General features: G+C 49.7%; 1 protein-coding gene across 2 annotated transcripts in view; it reads left to right on the forward strand.

Moving 5' to 3' along the window:
* The window catches only part of LOC144762304 (exportin-5-like), a 2548278-nt gene that overhangs the window by 711392 nt on the left and 1820882 nt on the right, over nucleotides 1-16004 (forward strand). Inside the window, exon 14 of one of the 2 annotated variants that reach the window (XM_078647452.1) lies at nucleotides 3558-3683. The exons of the other annotated variant lie outside the window; for it this stretch is intronic. Coding sequence (XP_078503578.1) covers nucleotides 3558-3683 — 126 coding nt within the window. The remainder of the gene's footprint in view (nucleotides 1-3557; nucleotides 3684-16004) is intronic. 2 annotated transcript variants of the gene reach the window in all.

The raw sequence follows: 16004 nt of genomic DNA on the forward strand, positions 1-16004 counted from the left end.
CCACTACTTTCTGCTACCCAAGAAGAAGGGCTTGCGTCCTATCTTGGATCTCCAGAACGTCAATCGATTCCTCCGGAAGGAGAAGCTCAAAATGATTACCCTGGCTCAGGTTCTTTCTGCTCTCGACCCTGGAGACTGTATGGTAGCGTTGGACTTGCAGGACGCCCATTTTCACATACCCATCCTGCTGGCCCATCAGCGATACCTACGGTTCACCGTAGGCCAGGAGCACTTTCATTTTACCGTGCTCCCCTTCGGCCATACCAGCGCCCCTTGGGATTTCACGTAAGTGATAGCGGTGGTCACAGCTTATCTGCGCAGATCAGGGGTTCCAGTCTTCCCCCTATCTCGACGACTGGCTGTTGAAGTCTTGCTCGCCCTAGGCTGTCGTCTCCCCACCTCCAGACTAAGACCGACCTCCTGCACTCGCTGGGGTTCACCATCAATGTGCCAAAGTCACACCTGATTACCTCTCAGAAGCTCCTTTTCATCGGAGCAGTTCTGGACACAGCGCAGATCAGGCTTATTCTCCCAAGCAGCGAGTGCAGGATATTTGGGGCAGGATTCCGATCTTTCAGACTCTATCCCGGGCTGCTGGGCCTCATGGCCTCCTGCATCCTGCTGGTGGGCTATGCCAGGTGGCATATGCGGGCTCTGTAGTGGGACCTTAAGTTCGAGTTGGCACCGCATCAGGGGAATCTTTTTGATTGCTTCCAGATCTCAGAGGGCACTGCACACCAGTTGCAGTGGTGGCTAATGATCTGAGATTGGGTCATCTGCAGATCCCTTTCCCTTCCCCCAACCAGAGTTCACAGTGGTGACAGATGCATCAATGCTGGAGTGGGGTGGCCACATGGGAGATGCGGAGCCTTTGGTCTCCGGCGGAGTCTCGGCTCCATATCAACCTTCTGGAGCTTAGGGCGATTCGTCTAGCACTAAAGGCATTCCTCCCCTCTGTTCAGGGAAGAGTGGTGCAAGTGTTCATGGACAACACCGCTGGCATTTGGTAATGCAGCCAACAGGGCGGGTGGGGTCATGGACCTTATATCACAAGGCTTTCCGCCTTTGAACATGGCTAGAACATCAGGGCACATCCCTGGTGCTTCACCACCTGGCAGTTTCTCTGAACGCCAGGGCGGACGAACTCACCCGCAGGTGCATGATGGACCACGAATGGCGTCTTTACTCAGAGGTGGTGCAGGGTCTCTTTCAGCAGTGGGGAGAGCCTTGGTTAGATATATTTGCCACCAAAGTGAATGTGCAATGTCAGCATTTCTGCGCGTGGGAATTTTCAAGGCGGCACTAACTAGGCGACGCTTTTCATTGTGTGTGGAGTTGCGGTCTATTGTACGCCTTTCCTCCTATACCACTTCTGCCCAGAATGCTGAAGAAGATCAAGCACAACCGGGCCCCAAGTCATTCTTGTGGCCCCGGATGGGGCATGAAGAGTTTGGTATCCCTAGCTGTTACACATGGCCATCGATCCTCCGATCAGACTTCCTCTTCAGGAGGATCTTCTGTTGCAGCAGCAGGGGACGGTCCCCCACCCGAACCTGTCCGGCCTCCACCTCCTTGCGTGAAGATTGAGCGGTGACAGTTGACAGCTTTCGACCTTCCTGCTGAAGTCTGTAATGTTATCTTGGAAGCCAGGCCCCCCCCCCCCCCCACTGAAACAGAAGTTCTACTCTTCATTCTTTGGCCCGCGGGGTTCTGCTTTGGGCACTCTCAATGGCTATCTTTCGGCCATTTCTGCCTTTCTTCGGCTGCTTGACCAGCCTTCTCTTTTCAAGTCCCCTATTGTAAATCGCTTCCTAAAGGGCATTACTCACTTGTTTTCTCCAACCCCTTTCATGATGCCCCAGTGGGACTTGAACCTTGTTCTTATTTATCTTATTTGTGCTCCTTTCGGGCTGCTACATAACTGTCGTCTCAGACTCTTAACCCTTAAAACTGCCTTTCTGGTTGCCATCACCTCTGCTCGCAGGGTGAGTGAGCTACAGTCCCTTTCCTCTAAGCCTCCTTTCTTGGTTGTTCATTTGGACATGGATGTCCTCCGCACTAGGCCTTCTTTCCTTCCCAAAGTGCTTACCTCTTTCCATATAGGACAGACCATCACTTTGCCCACTTTCTTTCCGCCTCTGCATCCTTCTTAAGAGGAAGAGAGGCTCCACAGCTTGGATCCAAAACGTGCGCTTTAGTTCTGTCTGGATCGCACACAACAATTCCGGGTGGATGACCAGCTCTTTGTCGGTTATGTGGGCGCCAAGAAAGTTCTGGGCGTGCAAAAATGAACCATCTCCCAATGGGTCATTCTTTGCATCAAAATCTGCTATTCCTTAGCAGAAAAGGAACCTCCAGTGGGGTTGCGTGCCCATTCCACCAGGGTAACGGCAGCCATTACTGCTTTGGGACATGGAGTTCCCCTTCTTGACATCTGCCAGGCAGCCACGTGGGCTTAACTGCACACATTTACCAAACACTACTGCCTGGACAGCCGAGTCCGGAGAGACTGCTTCTTCGGCCGTTCAGTTCTCCAGGACTTTCAGGTGTGAACTTCGTTTGCTGACCCACTACCAAGGTTGGTATTGCTGGGGTATCTGTTCTAAGGTGAGGAATGCATAACTGTCTCTTTCAGATGAACAGGTTTCTTACCTTCGATAACGATCTATCTGCAAGAGATATAGATTAATTATGAATATCTCACTTCCCCACCCATCCTCCCTGTTCTGCAAACTGACTTCTAGGGTACGTGACTTCCCTTTCAGGGTCCTAGTTTTTCTTCACCAGTGGTCGGAGTCTTGAATGGCTCTGCACTTCTGGCGTGGAATGTCGTGTAAAGAACTGACGTCAGCGTGCAAGGGCGGCGTCTAAGTAGATACTGCGACCTCATTCTGGCAACTACAACGCCAAGGAGGAACGCGGAGTCGCCCAACGCCACCTATCGACGTGCAGAGGTACTGCTGAGGAAAAAAAATTCCATATCCAGTCTGGTGGCTGTGGGTAATTCTAAGGTGAGGAATCCATAACTAATGTATGTCTCTTACAGATAAATCGTTACCGAAGGTAACTTTTTCATTTATGTAATTACGTGGGGCTAATGTATTCTAACTAATTTATTGGCCTTTCAGATTATCTATCTAATTGTTCCATGTGTCTTTAAGAAATAATGTTAGTCCTAATAATCAGTTGTTAATTTCCAATGGTAAATGACTCAACACTATATATGTATTTATTAACTTCCAAATGCCTGTAGACAATATGCATTTATGTATTTCTAAATGATGAAGGCTGTTATTCAAAAATCAATCAGAACTGCTCATGATCCCCCTGTATGAAAGGGAGGCCCAGGCTCCACCTTCATTCACTGCTTATTTGGAGAGCCACATTCCGTGTGTACTGTTTGCAAGTACAGCTGCGCTACAGCTATATGATGTGTGAACTGGTCTGATGTGCAGTCAGTAAAATGTGTGAATGAATTAGTATGCGTCTCCCATTAAAAGGCACTATTTTATTCAGAGTGCATTGTGTCCTGAACATTGTTTTTTTTTTCTTTTCAGTTCCTACATTTCTCCACACACAGCGCTTGGAGTGCTATTTTTAAGCATCCAGTCTTATCCCGTGACCCTAAGCTACTTGCAGTTCTTCCAAACTATCTGGCTGCTGTATTAATGAGCTTGGAGAAGGTATGCTGTGATTGGAAGAGTGTTTTTTTTCAACTAAATTGGTCTAATCCATATTTATTTTCTGTATGTGCCTGTGCACATATTGAGTCAATCACCTGGTTCTGTAATATGTGGTTGTTTAGCAGACATGACAACAACTCCTGCTCCGTTTTTCTGCTCCTGCCCCCTTTCCTGCTCCTGCCCCCTTTCCTTTATAACTGGTTAGGATTGCCTGCACAGTAGGCGAACTGGTAAAAAATAATACTATCATCATTTTTTAGCACACTATGCAGAGTGTCCCTCCGTGCTCCTTTTTGGGTGGTGCTGTACCTTTCTTGTACATTGTCAACTGGAAATTCTGTTTCTCAATGCCGTTTTTCCATTTCAGTAGTGAAGAAAAAGTCTTTGTCACGCATGTCATTTACAATAGGTGGCAAACCGTGCATAGTATGTAATAGGCAGTTTTCTGCAGTTGAGTTTCAAGCGACCTGTCTCAAACCTTTGAAACTATTTTCTGGTGACTTTGAGGTTATTTTGTGCTAGAACTTATTTGAGGCCATTGAAGAACCGTTTCTCTACCCATGTCTAAGACATAAAGGTCAACTAGACCCCTCATGCAGTCTGACTTGGGTGTCTTCTTATTTTCCTTGTCTAAATTCCTGCAAAGTCTATCTGAAGATGTCCAAGAAGACAGGGGACAGAGATAAGATCAGACTCTAGGGACTATAGGAAGGTAGGCACAGGTGTAAAGAGACACCTTCTAGAAGATCTGAAGAATATGGAAAGGGGCTCTCTCGTTCTTCTCTTCTTCCCTTGTTTCCAAAGATCCCCTGCATGGTAAATCCAGAGATTTATCCCAGGAGGAGAAAAGAAGATGCACCTGTTCTACAGCGAGGTCCATGACGTCTAAGGTAGGGACAGTAGCTACTTGCTTGCTGGCTCAGTGTCGAGGAACAGTCTGTTGACCTTGAAGTAAAGAAAGTTGTGCAAAGATCACATCAATGTTAAGGGATACTTCTCCTAGCATATCTTTCCAACTGTCTGTGAAGTGAGTCTGTAAGATGAAGAAGAGGAGGGTGCCACGTAAGCCACACTCTGACTACTCTAGGACCTAGTTCCTTTCCATAGTCTTTCCAGTGGTAACATAATCTTCTGCCTCAGCTCATACTCCTTCTCAAAGGGTTTCCCCATTCTTCAACCTGGGTCACTAGTGTTTTCTGCACGTCTGGTAGACACTCAGCCTTCTGTGCCTGCAACACGGATGGTGCCTCCCCCTGTGCTGCATCTACCGACTTTACCACTTCGTTGTACTGATGCTCCTTTGTGGCCTGCCAAGAGTCTGAGGTCTTCTAGAGGTAGATCTTGAACTCGGAGGAGCCATTCTAGAAGTTCTCATCCTATGAGGCATCATTCAAGATGTCAAAGGTATTCCAGATACCACTGCTTCATATCTGCATATCAGTCTTCTACATTTTTGTGCTCCTCCTGAGCCCTGCCCACTTCCCCTTGCACTCCTACCCCCTCCATGGGCCTACGTAATGGCAACTGCAGGACAAACTAATACATGCCACTGGTTCACCAAAGGCAGGCACATTTGCACGTGTCTGTCTCTGGATCATACCCAGCACCAGATATAGCGCGAACCAGCTCTGTCTGGCACTTCACCTGTACCACTGTTTACGCAACTTAAACGTCCATCATGACCATTACCCGGACACACAACACGACAGGCACTCGTACACCTACCGACAAACATACTCATACCCTCCATTCACCAATATCATGCATGCTCCTTAGCACCCGCTCACTCAGCAAGCACGCCATGGAGATCTGGCCCTAACTGGACAATGACGCCCGCGCCTTTTTCGCACGGAAACCTGTCTGACCAGAATATCAACACTGGACATCTCTGCCACCATCCCCGCTGGATACAAGAGACCCAGGCATGACTGCCTAAACAGACCCGTAAACAGAATCACCATTGTTTATAAGGACATCTTCAACTGCACTTCCTCCACAGAGGCCGGTGCGATCTACATGGAACTCCTCATTGTTAAAATACAAGCCACAGAAAATCTCACCCTGGACGTTACCCTGGCCTACCGCCCTCCAGGCTCCTGAGCCAACTTTGCTAGTAGCAGTACAGACTTCTTTGGCCCACTAGCCCTCAACTTAAGCATAAGCGCCTTTGTTCTCCTCTGAGGCTAACCCAAAGTATCCGATTCACTCACTCCGCTAGATACATCTTAGACCCCTTCTTCACATCATTCAACAGCATCATAATCAACATACCCAGGCCCGTACACTAGGGGCTGGCCGGAAATTAGGGTGGAGAGGCAGGGGTTGTAGGTGTAGCGCGGGGACAAAATTAAAAATAAGCAACTTACTTCTTCTGCCGGCCACCTCGCTCCTCCACTTCTGTGGCGAGTCCCGGAACCAAGAAGCACCCAGAATCCCCATAGCCAATCACAAGGCTGTAATGCTCCTTAGATCTCAACAACTACCACCATCCAGCATCCCCACTCCGGCGAAACTACTAGAAACATTTGTGAAATCATCTATGCAACCACATTAAGAACTTCAACCTTCTAGACCAACACCAATCCGGCTTTTGTCAAGGACACAGCACTGAATCAGCACTCATCCACATTACCACGAATCATGTATTTTGATATTTCTCAACTTATCCTCGGCTTTCGACACTGTTAAACATGACAACCTATTGTCCCTACTGGGATGAAGGATGGGTTTATCTGGTCCCGTGCTACAATGGTTTACCTCTTTCATAAACAACAGAATCAAGATGAAGCAATCCCTCTCTCAACCCTCCATGGTCACCATAGGGGTTCCACAGGGCTCTGCACTGTCACCCATTCTTTTCAATCTAATCATGGAACCCCTGGCAAACAAGCTGAACTCTGCGAACATTCTAATCACATGTATGCAGACGAGACACAATTGTATATGAAAATCTCCTACCCAGAGGACTTCATTTCCCTCAATGCTCTTCTGCATATCACTCAAAGTTGGCTCACTGGCAACCATCTCATGCTCAACACCAACAAAACGGAATTCCTCCTCATCTCCCCCGGCCACACACCCAAGATAGACCTCTGGCTGAAGCATCCAACAACCTTTAACTGCTCTCCCCACATCACTGGCTCCGCTAAATCCTTGGCAATCGCCCTGGACAAACACTTGAATATGCAGGCACATATCAGTTATGCCACCAAAGGAGCTAATCATCAGATGAGTATCCTAAGGAAACGTAAAGCCTTCCTCCCACAGCTCGACTTAAAAATGGCTGTACAAGCCCTAGTGTTACCAAGATTGGATTACGAAAGCACCACTCTATGCAGACTTCTCAAATGCTGCATCCAGGCTGGTCTCTGGAACAAAAAGAAAAAAACACATTTCTCCTTAAAAGCATTGAACTGGCTACCATAAGAGGCAAGAATACAACTAAAGATCGCCTGCATGACCCTTAAAGCCCTTCATACCTAACCCCCCAGTTACTTAGCACAAAAGCTAGACCTGTCTGGAAGTTGCAGACATTCGCGAACCACTAGCTGTGTAATGCAGCCTGGTGTGGAACATGTAGAGTATGCATGACTGTTTGGCTGGCCTGAGAAGATCGATCAAGCAGTCCTGCGCACTTGACAGCCCCCCCCCCCCACCCCCAATCCCCAAAACTCCAAAACTAAGCCACATGAGCTGGTACATGGGAGACCTCAGATTGACCAGGAGACACTGCAAATTGCCGGAAGAAAAATGGTGAACAAGCCAAGAGGAAGTGAAAAAAAACTTTTAAAGCTGCCATGAGAAGGTACCACCAGTTAATCAGAGAAACCAAGAGGGAGGCCGTAGCCGAAAGAATAAACACCAGCTCCAACAGCAGCCTAAAAATATTCACAATCATCAAGGATTTCGCCACACCCACAGCAGCCACCTGCAACATCAGCCTAACTCAAGATATGTGTCAACGATCTCTCAAACATCTTGCACCATATACCAAAACTCACCCCCCAACCCCCGCAAAAAGACCCCTCCCCCTTGACCCTCTACAGAAGTCTTCCAGTAAGGAATGAAGACAACACAATAACATTGGATACCATCAGCACTGAGGAAACCATAGCATTCACGGAGACCATATACAATGGGGCCTTGGCGAATCCCTGCCCCTATCACTCCCAACAAAGAAGCCCCCCCCCCCATCAGCGAAGCCCTCACCCCCCCATCCTTAACACCTCAATCAGTGTAGCCACCTTTCCAGAACCATTTAAGCATGCATCTGTAAATATCATCCTAAAGATGCCCTCAGCTGACCTGACCATACTCACCAACTATCAACAGATTTTCCTCCTTCCATACCCACCCAGGAAGAACGTCAACCCTCATCCTCTTAGACCTATCAGCAGCCTACGAGAGTCTCGTATCCCATTCTGATCCAACGCCTCTATGAAGCCGGCATTGAAATATTCGCAATCGTCAAAGATTTCACCGCACCAGCCACCTGCAACATCAGCCCAACTCAAGATATGTGTCAACGACCTCTCAAACATCTTTTGTACCATATAGAGAAACTTCCCCACTGCAAACAGACCCCTCCCCCTTGGCACTACAGAAGTCCCCCAGTAAAGAACGAAGACAACACAATAACCACATGGGATACCATCAGCACTGAGGAAACCATAGCATGTTTGAAGACCATACATTATGGGGCCTTGGCGAAACCCTACCCCCATCACTCCAACTTAGAAGCGACCCCCCCCTCACCATCAACGAAGCCCTCACACCCATCCTCAACACCTCAATCAGTGTAGCCACCTTCCAGAACCATGGAAACATGCATCTGTAAATACCCTCCTAAAGAAGCCCACAGCTGACCTGACCATACTTGCCAACTATCAACAGATAACCCTCCTTCCATACCCACCCAGGAAGAACGTCCTCCCTCATCCTCTAAGGCCTATCAGCAGCCTACGTGAGTCTCATATCCCAGTTCGAGGCATGTGGGCTGCTAAATTCATATTTATTGCATAGATCGCCGCCTAGTGTTGGGTCCGGATGATTGCACATTGTTGTCCTGGAAGAGTCTTCGAAGTATCACGAGATAGGTGGCTCCTCCCCTGGACTACAGTGCGCATGGGCATCGACTCCATCCCCAGATTGGTTTTTTCCGCCATTGGGTTCGGATGTGATTTCGACGTCTCCTGTTCGGAATCGAAAAACCAACTTCTTTAAGGCCAAAAGGCCTTCGTTACCTCGTCGGTATTGTTCGCGTTTGGTCTCGTGTTTCTTCCAACTCTTCGAGTCGGTTTTCTGACGAGTCGAGTAACTCTTCGGACATCGAGGCCCTGTCGTCGCAGCAAGACCTCGACAATACTACGATGGAACGGAGCCCGTTCAAATTCTGCCCTGTGTGCGGTTCGAAGTACCCACACATAGACGTGCATCCTGTATGCAACAAATGCCTCTCGCCGGACCACAACGAGGCCAACTGTATGGCCTGTTCGAAGTTCAGGTCAAAGAAGACGCTCAAGCTTCGGCGCGCCTCGAGGCCCGGCGAGCGGCTTCGGCACCTGTCGACATCTTCGACGACCCCGAAGCAGAAGGCCGAAGCCATCATCTGCAGATTTCACCACCATCGACGGAGGTCGAGGCCGATTACGGGGAACCCGTCGAGGGCCAGGACCTAGAGGAAAACGTCAAGGAGGTAGGGGACGTCGAGGAAGTTTATGGGGCCGCGGAAGATAGCTCGGAGGAAGAGCTATGCCCCGAACGTACACTGACTCAGGCTCGGGTCACGGGATCGCCACACGGCCTTACCCACGACCCTACACCGCAATCCTCGGCCCCGCCTTCTGGCCCGGCTACGGACGCACCAGCGGAGCCTCCATTGAGCAAATCGAAACCGAAACTGAAACCTTCGGATTCGAAAACAACGAAGATGGCCGACGCGCCATCGAAACTGAAGACGTCTGCTACGCCATCGACGCCGTCGACTTCAGTGGCTCCGAAGCCGAAGAAGGCTGTCGAGCCGGCTACAGTACCGAAGGTGGTCAAGGAGCCAAGCTCGAAGAAGGTCGTCGAGCATGTGTCGAGCACGGTGGCTGAATCGAAGTCGAAGAAGACTGTCGAACCGCCTTCAAGCAAGACTCCCGCGCCAACAGGCAAACGCCCAGTCGATGCGCAGTCGGCGAAGGGCCCCGAGCCGAAGTCTGGAGCCCCGATGCAGAAACAAACACCTGCCAATCCAAAGCCAGCGGCGTCGACTCCTAAGGCCGTGGCGGAACCCCGGACCACAGCGGTCAAGGATGCGTCGGCGTCTCCGGCGACAAAGGAGAAATCGTCGACGCTGGGGTCTTCCCCTGGTGGCGGACCGAGGTCATCGGTCGGGCCGACTAAGCCCTCCGCTTCTTTCACTAAGCAAGTCTCGGACTCCCTCAAGAGAATACGAGAGAAGAGTTTGACGTCGACGACTCAAAAGCCGTCGAGTGCACAATCGATGGCGGCGCCGAAAAAGACTGCAACGCCGATCCTCTACACTCTGCCGCCGAAGGTGGCGCCGAAGGCCTTTGCACCTCGGTCGGTGCCAACGGACTCGGGAGGTTCGGAGCACTCACTGCTAAGTGGACGTTTGGGTCGACAACATGCATCAGAAGAGCAGTCTGAGCAGTATATCGACGCCGACACGGGAAAATTAACGCTCTACAAGCGAAAAATTACTTCCCAGCCATTGGAATCTTTTGTGATACCTCTGAAGAAGAAAAGGCCGGCACAAGAGACTCCTGTACTTGTTGAACCAATACATCCACAACCTAGGAGGAGTCCAACACCTTCACCCAATGCCTCAGAGGGAGATGAAGGTGAACAGGATGAGGAGTACAACTTTCCTGATAACAATGACCCTGATGAGCAACAGGACTCATGGCTTGACACTGGTGACCAGGGGGACCAACAGGTGGTACATGACCCACAGGTTTATGGTGTGAAGACATCTCCAACTGAAGACTCGGCGGCATTTAATGCCTTGATTGAAAGGGCGGCTGCAAACCATAAGGTGGAAATGCATGCGGACCCTGTGGAAGATGACTTTTTGTTTGACACATTCTCTGCGGCAGAAAAGACTGTGAAAACACTTCCAATGCTTAAAGGGGTTCTAAAGCATGCCACAGACATCTTCAAGGAACCCACAAGAGCACGGGTGGTGAACCCGAGAATAGAAAAAAAATACAGACCGGCACCTGGGGACCCAACATACATACGGGGCCAGTTGCCTCTGGACTCTTTGGTGGTCTCCAATGCCCGCAAGAGGGCGAACTCAGACGACGGGTGAAGCTCCTCCCCCAGACAAAGAGTCAAAAGTGCTGGAGGCATCGGGGGAAAAGGGTGGCTGCACAGGCAGCCAATATCTGGCGCATATCTAATACACAGGCCCTGTTGGCACGATATGATAGAACGCATTACGACACCCTAGAGCAACTCCTACAACACCTTCCAGACGAGTTTAAGGAAGCAGCTGAGATGCTGATACAGGAGGGCAAGCTTATTTCCAATGCTGCAATCAAATGTGCGCTTGATGTTGCAGATACAGCGGCTAGAGCGATCAACACTAGTGTGCTGTTGAGGCGTCAAGCATGGCTCCGCATCTCCGGGTTCAAGCCTGACATACAAACAACTATCCTCAACCAGCCTGTTAATCGAGACAGACTGTTTGGCCCAGAGGTTGACACCACCCTCGAGAAGATCAAAAAAGACAATGAGACTGCTAAATCCATGGGGGCACTTCAGTCTCAGCAATTCAGAGGAAGCACTTTTCGTCGCTCAAGTACACGTGGTGTTAACAGAGGACACTTGGCACAGCTGACGCAATTCACCAGAGGTGGCGCACAATCCTCGTACCCCAAACAGGGAAGAGGGGGTTACAGAGGAAACCGTGCCAAGGGCAGAGGCAGAGGCAACAACAGTTCCCGTTCCTCTGCTGCCAACAAACAGTGACTCTCTGTCACTGCCCCCCGACCATCCAACATCTGTCGGGGGGAGACTCCAGCAGTTCCTGCCAGTCTGGACGTCCATCACCACAGACAGGTGGGTAAGGAAACTTATCCAGTTCGGTTTTTGTCTGGAGTTGACGTCCACTCCACCCAATATACCCCCAAGACAACGTCCTATGTCGGCAGAGCACTTGCACTTATTGCAGCAAGAGGTTCTTGTGATGCTGCAAAAAGGCGCAATAGAGCTCGTACCGGTGGAGGAGGAGGGAACAGGGGTTTATTCCCTGTACTTCCTCATCCCAAAAAAGGACGGTTCCCTCAGACCCATTCTGGATCTACGCCCCCTCAACCTGTACATCCTCTCAGAACATTTTCATATGTTAACCCTGCAGCAGATACTTCCATTGTTAAACCAAGGGGACTTCCTGGCAACCTTGGACCTCAAGGATGCTTATTTTCACATACCACTACACCCATCCCACAGAAAGTACCTCCGGTTCACCATACAAAACAGGCATTACCAGTTCAAGGTCCTACCCTTCGGAGTGACCACTGCCCCCAGAGTGTTCACAAAGTGTCTGGCGACAGTGGCGGCGCACCTCAGGAGACAAAACATACATGTCTACCCTTACCTAGACGACTGGCTCGTTCAAGCAAAGTCGGAACAGCAGTGCGCCGCAGACATGTCCCACACCATTCACCTCCTTCACAGTCTGGGGTTCTCACTGAACTATCCAAAGTCGCACCTTCACCCAGCCCATGTGCGGCAGTACCTGGGCGCGACAATAAATACTCTGACTGCTATGGCTCAGCCGAACCCGGTGAGGATCGACAACATCCAGTCGCTCATCCAAAGGTTCAGACCGCAACACTCGCTACCAGCGAGAGTGTTCATGCAGTTGATAGGCATGATGGCCTCCTGCATCTTCATAGTCCCGCACGCAAGGTTGCATATGCGTCCGCTCCAGGAATGCTTGGCGAATCAGTGGACACAGGCTCAAGGACAACTGACAGACCTAGTGTTGGTGACCGGTCGGGCATACAACTCTCTGCATTGGTGGAGTCCACACAACCTTTGCAAGGGCCGACCGTTCCAAGAGCCTGTGCCGCAAGTCATCATGACGACGGACGCCTCTCTCCAGGGATGGGGAGCTCATGTGCTCCACTACACGGTGCAGGGACTGTGGTCGACGCAGCAACAGAAGATGCACATCAACTACCTAGAACTGATGGCAATCTTCATGGCACTCAAGTCCTTCAAAGTACATCTGTGCAACAAAGTCGTGTTGATCCGGACGGACAACATGACAGCCATGTACTACATCCAAAAGCAGGGGGGTACGCACTCTCCACAGCTGTCTCATCTGGCTCGGAGCATGTGGAAGTGGGCCATTCAGAGGAACATCTTCCTCATGGCGGAACACCTCCCGGGCAAGGACAATCAGATGGCGGATCTGCTCAGCAGGTACAGCCATCAAATGCACGAGTGGGAGATACATCCATCAGTACTCCGCCCGTACTTCCAGCAGTGGGGTCATCCAGAGATAGACCTGTTTGCCACAAGGGAAAACGCAAAATGCCAAAGCTTTGCCGCCAGGTTCCCTCACCCACAATCGCAAGGCAATGCGATATGGATGAACTGGTCCGGCAGATTTGCGTACGCTTTTCCCCCAGCACCTCTCATTCCGCTGGTGGCAAGAAAGTTAAAGCAACACTCGATGACGCTCATCCTGGTTGCTCCAACGTGGGCACGCCAACCATGGTACACCACGTTTCTAGAACTTTCCGTGGTACCGCATCAAAGGCTGCATCTCACACCCAGGCTCTTGACACAGAACCATGGCGACATTCAGCATCCAGATCCGCAACAGCTCAATCTGGCGATCTGGCTCCTGAGGTCTTAGAGTTTGGCTACCTCAACCTGCCTCCTGAATGCATGGACATCATCAGGGAAGCAAGGAAGCCCACTACCAGAGCTTGCTATGCTGCAAAGTGGAAGCGGTTTGTCATTTACTGTACAGAACATCACATTGACCCACTAGATGCATCAATTCCTAACATCATCTGCTATTTGTTACACCTTTACAAATGCAATCTAGCTATTCGGATACACTTATCCGCCATAGCGGCTTATCTCCAGAACAGGCAGCATCTCTCTGTTTTCAGGGTGCCTGCCATTAAAGCCTTCCTGGAGGGACTGAAGCGAGTCATTCCTCCCAGAACACCGCCAGCTCCGGTGTGGAATCTCAATGTGGTTCTCACTAGACTGATGGGCCCGCCTTTTGAGCCTCTACATTCCTGTGAGATTCAATTCTTGACATGGAAAGTGGCTTTTCTCATTGCTATTACATCTCTCAGACGTGTTAGTGAGCTACAGGCGCTCACAATACAAGAGCCATTTATACAAATTCACTCAAACAGGGTAGTGCTCCGCACTAACCCCAAGTTCCTTCCGAAGGTGGTGTCACAGTTTCATGTCAATCAGACTATTGAACTGGCCGCATTCTTTCAAAACCCACAGACAGTAGCGGAGAGAATGCTCCATACATTGGACGTAAAAAGGGCATTGATGTACTACATTGACAGAACACAACAATTTAGAAAGACGCAGCAACTTTTTGTTGCCTTCTCAGCCCAGCATAAAGGCAACCCTATTTCCAAAGCAGGAATAGCCAGGTGGATCGTTAAATGTATTCAGATTTGTTATCAAAAAGCTAAACGTACTTTAACGGTCCCCCCAAGAGCACACTCCACACGCAAGTTGGGAGCCTCTATGGCTTTCCTGGGGAACATTCCTTTGGAAGATATTTGTAGAGCAGCCACATGGTCTACACCACACACGTTTACCAAACATTACTGTGTAGATGTGCATTCCAAACAGCAGGCAGCTGTAGGACAGGCTGTTCTCAAAACTCTTTTTCAGACTTCTGCAGCTGGCACGGGCGGCCGCCGTTAATGGAGGGACTGCTATGTATTCTATGCAATAGATATGAATTTAGCAGCCCACATGCCTCGAACTGAATATGCTACTTACCAGTATGCATCTGTTCTTGGCATGTAGGGCTGCTAACATTCATATCGCCCACCCTCCTCCCCGGTGCCCGTAGCGGCTGCAGATACTTCTTGCATTCAATCATTAGCATGGACATCATTTACACTATTTCACTCCATCTCTAACACCATGGCTAAAAACAATCTGGGGATGGAGTCGATGCCCATGCGCACTGTAGTCCAGGGGAGGAGCCACCTATCTCGTGATACTTCGAAGACTCTTCCAGGACAACAATGTGCAATCATCCGGACCCAACACTAGGCGGCAATCTATGCAATAGATATGAATGTTAGCAGCCCTACATGCCAAGAACAGATGCATACTGGTAAGTAGCATATTCATTCTGATCCAGCGCCTCCATGAAGCCGGCATCAAGAGACATGCCTTCAAGTGGATCTGTACTTTCCTCACTGGATGACCCCGCAGGGCTCCGTGCTCAGCCTGACCCTCTTTAACATCAAGATGAATCCACTGTTTGGCGTCATCCAGACTCACAACTTAAACAGACTCATATACTCTGAGGATATTTAACTGATACTGTCCCTCTCGAACAAAACACCCAAAACCAGGAACAGTTTCACCACATTCATGACCAAAGTGGGCACCTTGATGAAATCCAGCTGTCTCAACCTCCGAACCATGCCCTGCAAGAAGCTTTGGAATCATTATTGACAACAAACTGGACAAGGCTGCCCAAGTTAATGCAGTTGCCTCATCCTGCTTCAACACCCTAAGGATGCTAAAGAAAGTCAGCAAGTAGATATCAAACACTACCAGGAAAACGATTACACAAGCCCTTATCAGTAGCAGACTGGACTAGGGGATTACCCTGTATGCAGGGATAAACACCCAGCTCACAAAACCTCAGACCATCCAGAATGCAGCAGCCAGACTAGTCCTCAACCTCCTGTGCCGAGCTCTAATCACACCGCACCGTGGGAAACTCCACTAGCTCCTGATATACAAGCGTGCACACTTCAAACTTCTCAAGCACAATAGCAAAGCACTCCACAGTACAGGCCCTACCTACCTGAACAGCCTCATTCATATCCACTAACATTCCACACACCACTGCTCTGTGGCTCTCAGTAGCACACACCCCACGCATACACAAAGCAGACTAGGGAGTCTCTGCTTCTCATGCCTGGCTCCTGAAGCCTGGAGTGACCTTCCACAACACATCTGAGCCTCCTTTTCTCTTCTCAAATTGCGCAAGACGCGTAAGACCTGGTTCTTTGAATAAGCCCTCCTACTGGTGATTTACTCACTATAAAAATACGGACTACTAATAAC

This window comes from Lissotriton helveticus, chromosome 6, assembly GCF_964261635.1.
Source record: "Lissotriton helveticus chromosome 6, aLisHel1.1, whole genome shotgun sequence".
In the NCBI taxonomy this organism is placed as follows: domain Eukaryota; kingdom Metazoa; phylum Chordata; class Amphibia; order Caudata; family Salamandridae; genus Lissotriton; species Lissotriton helveticus.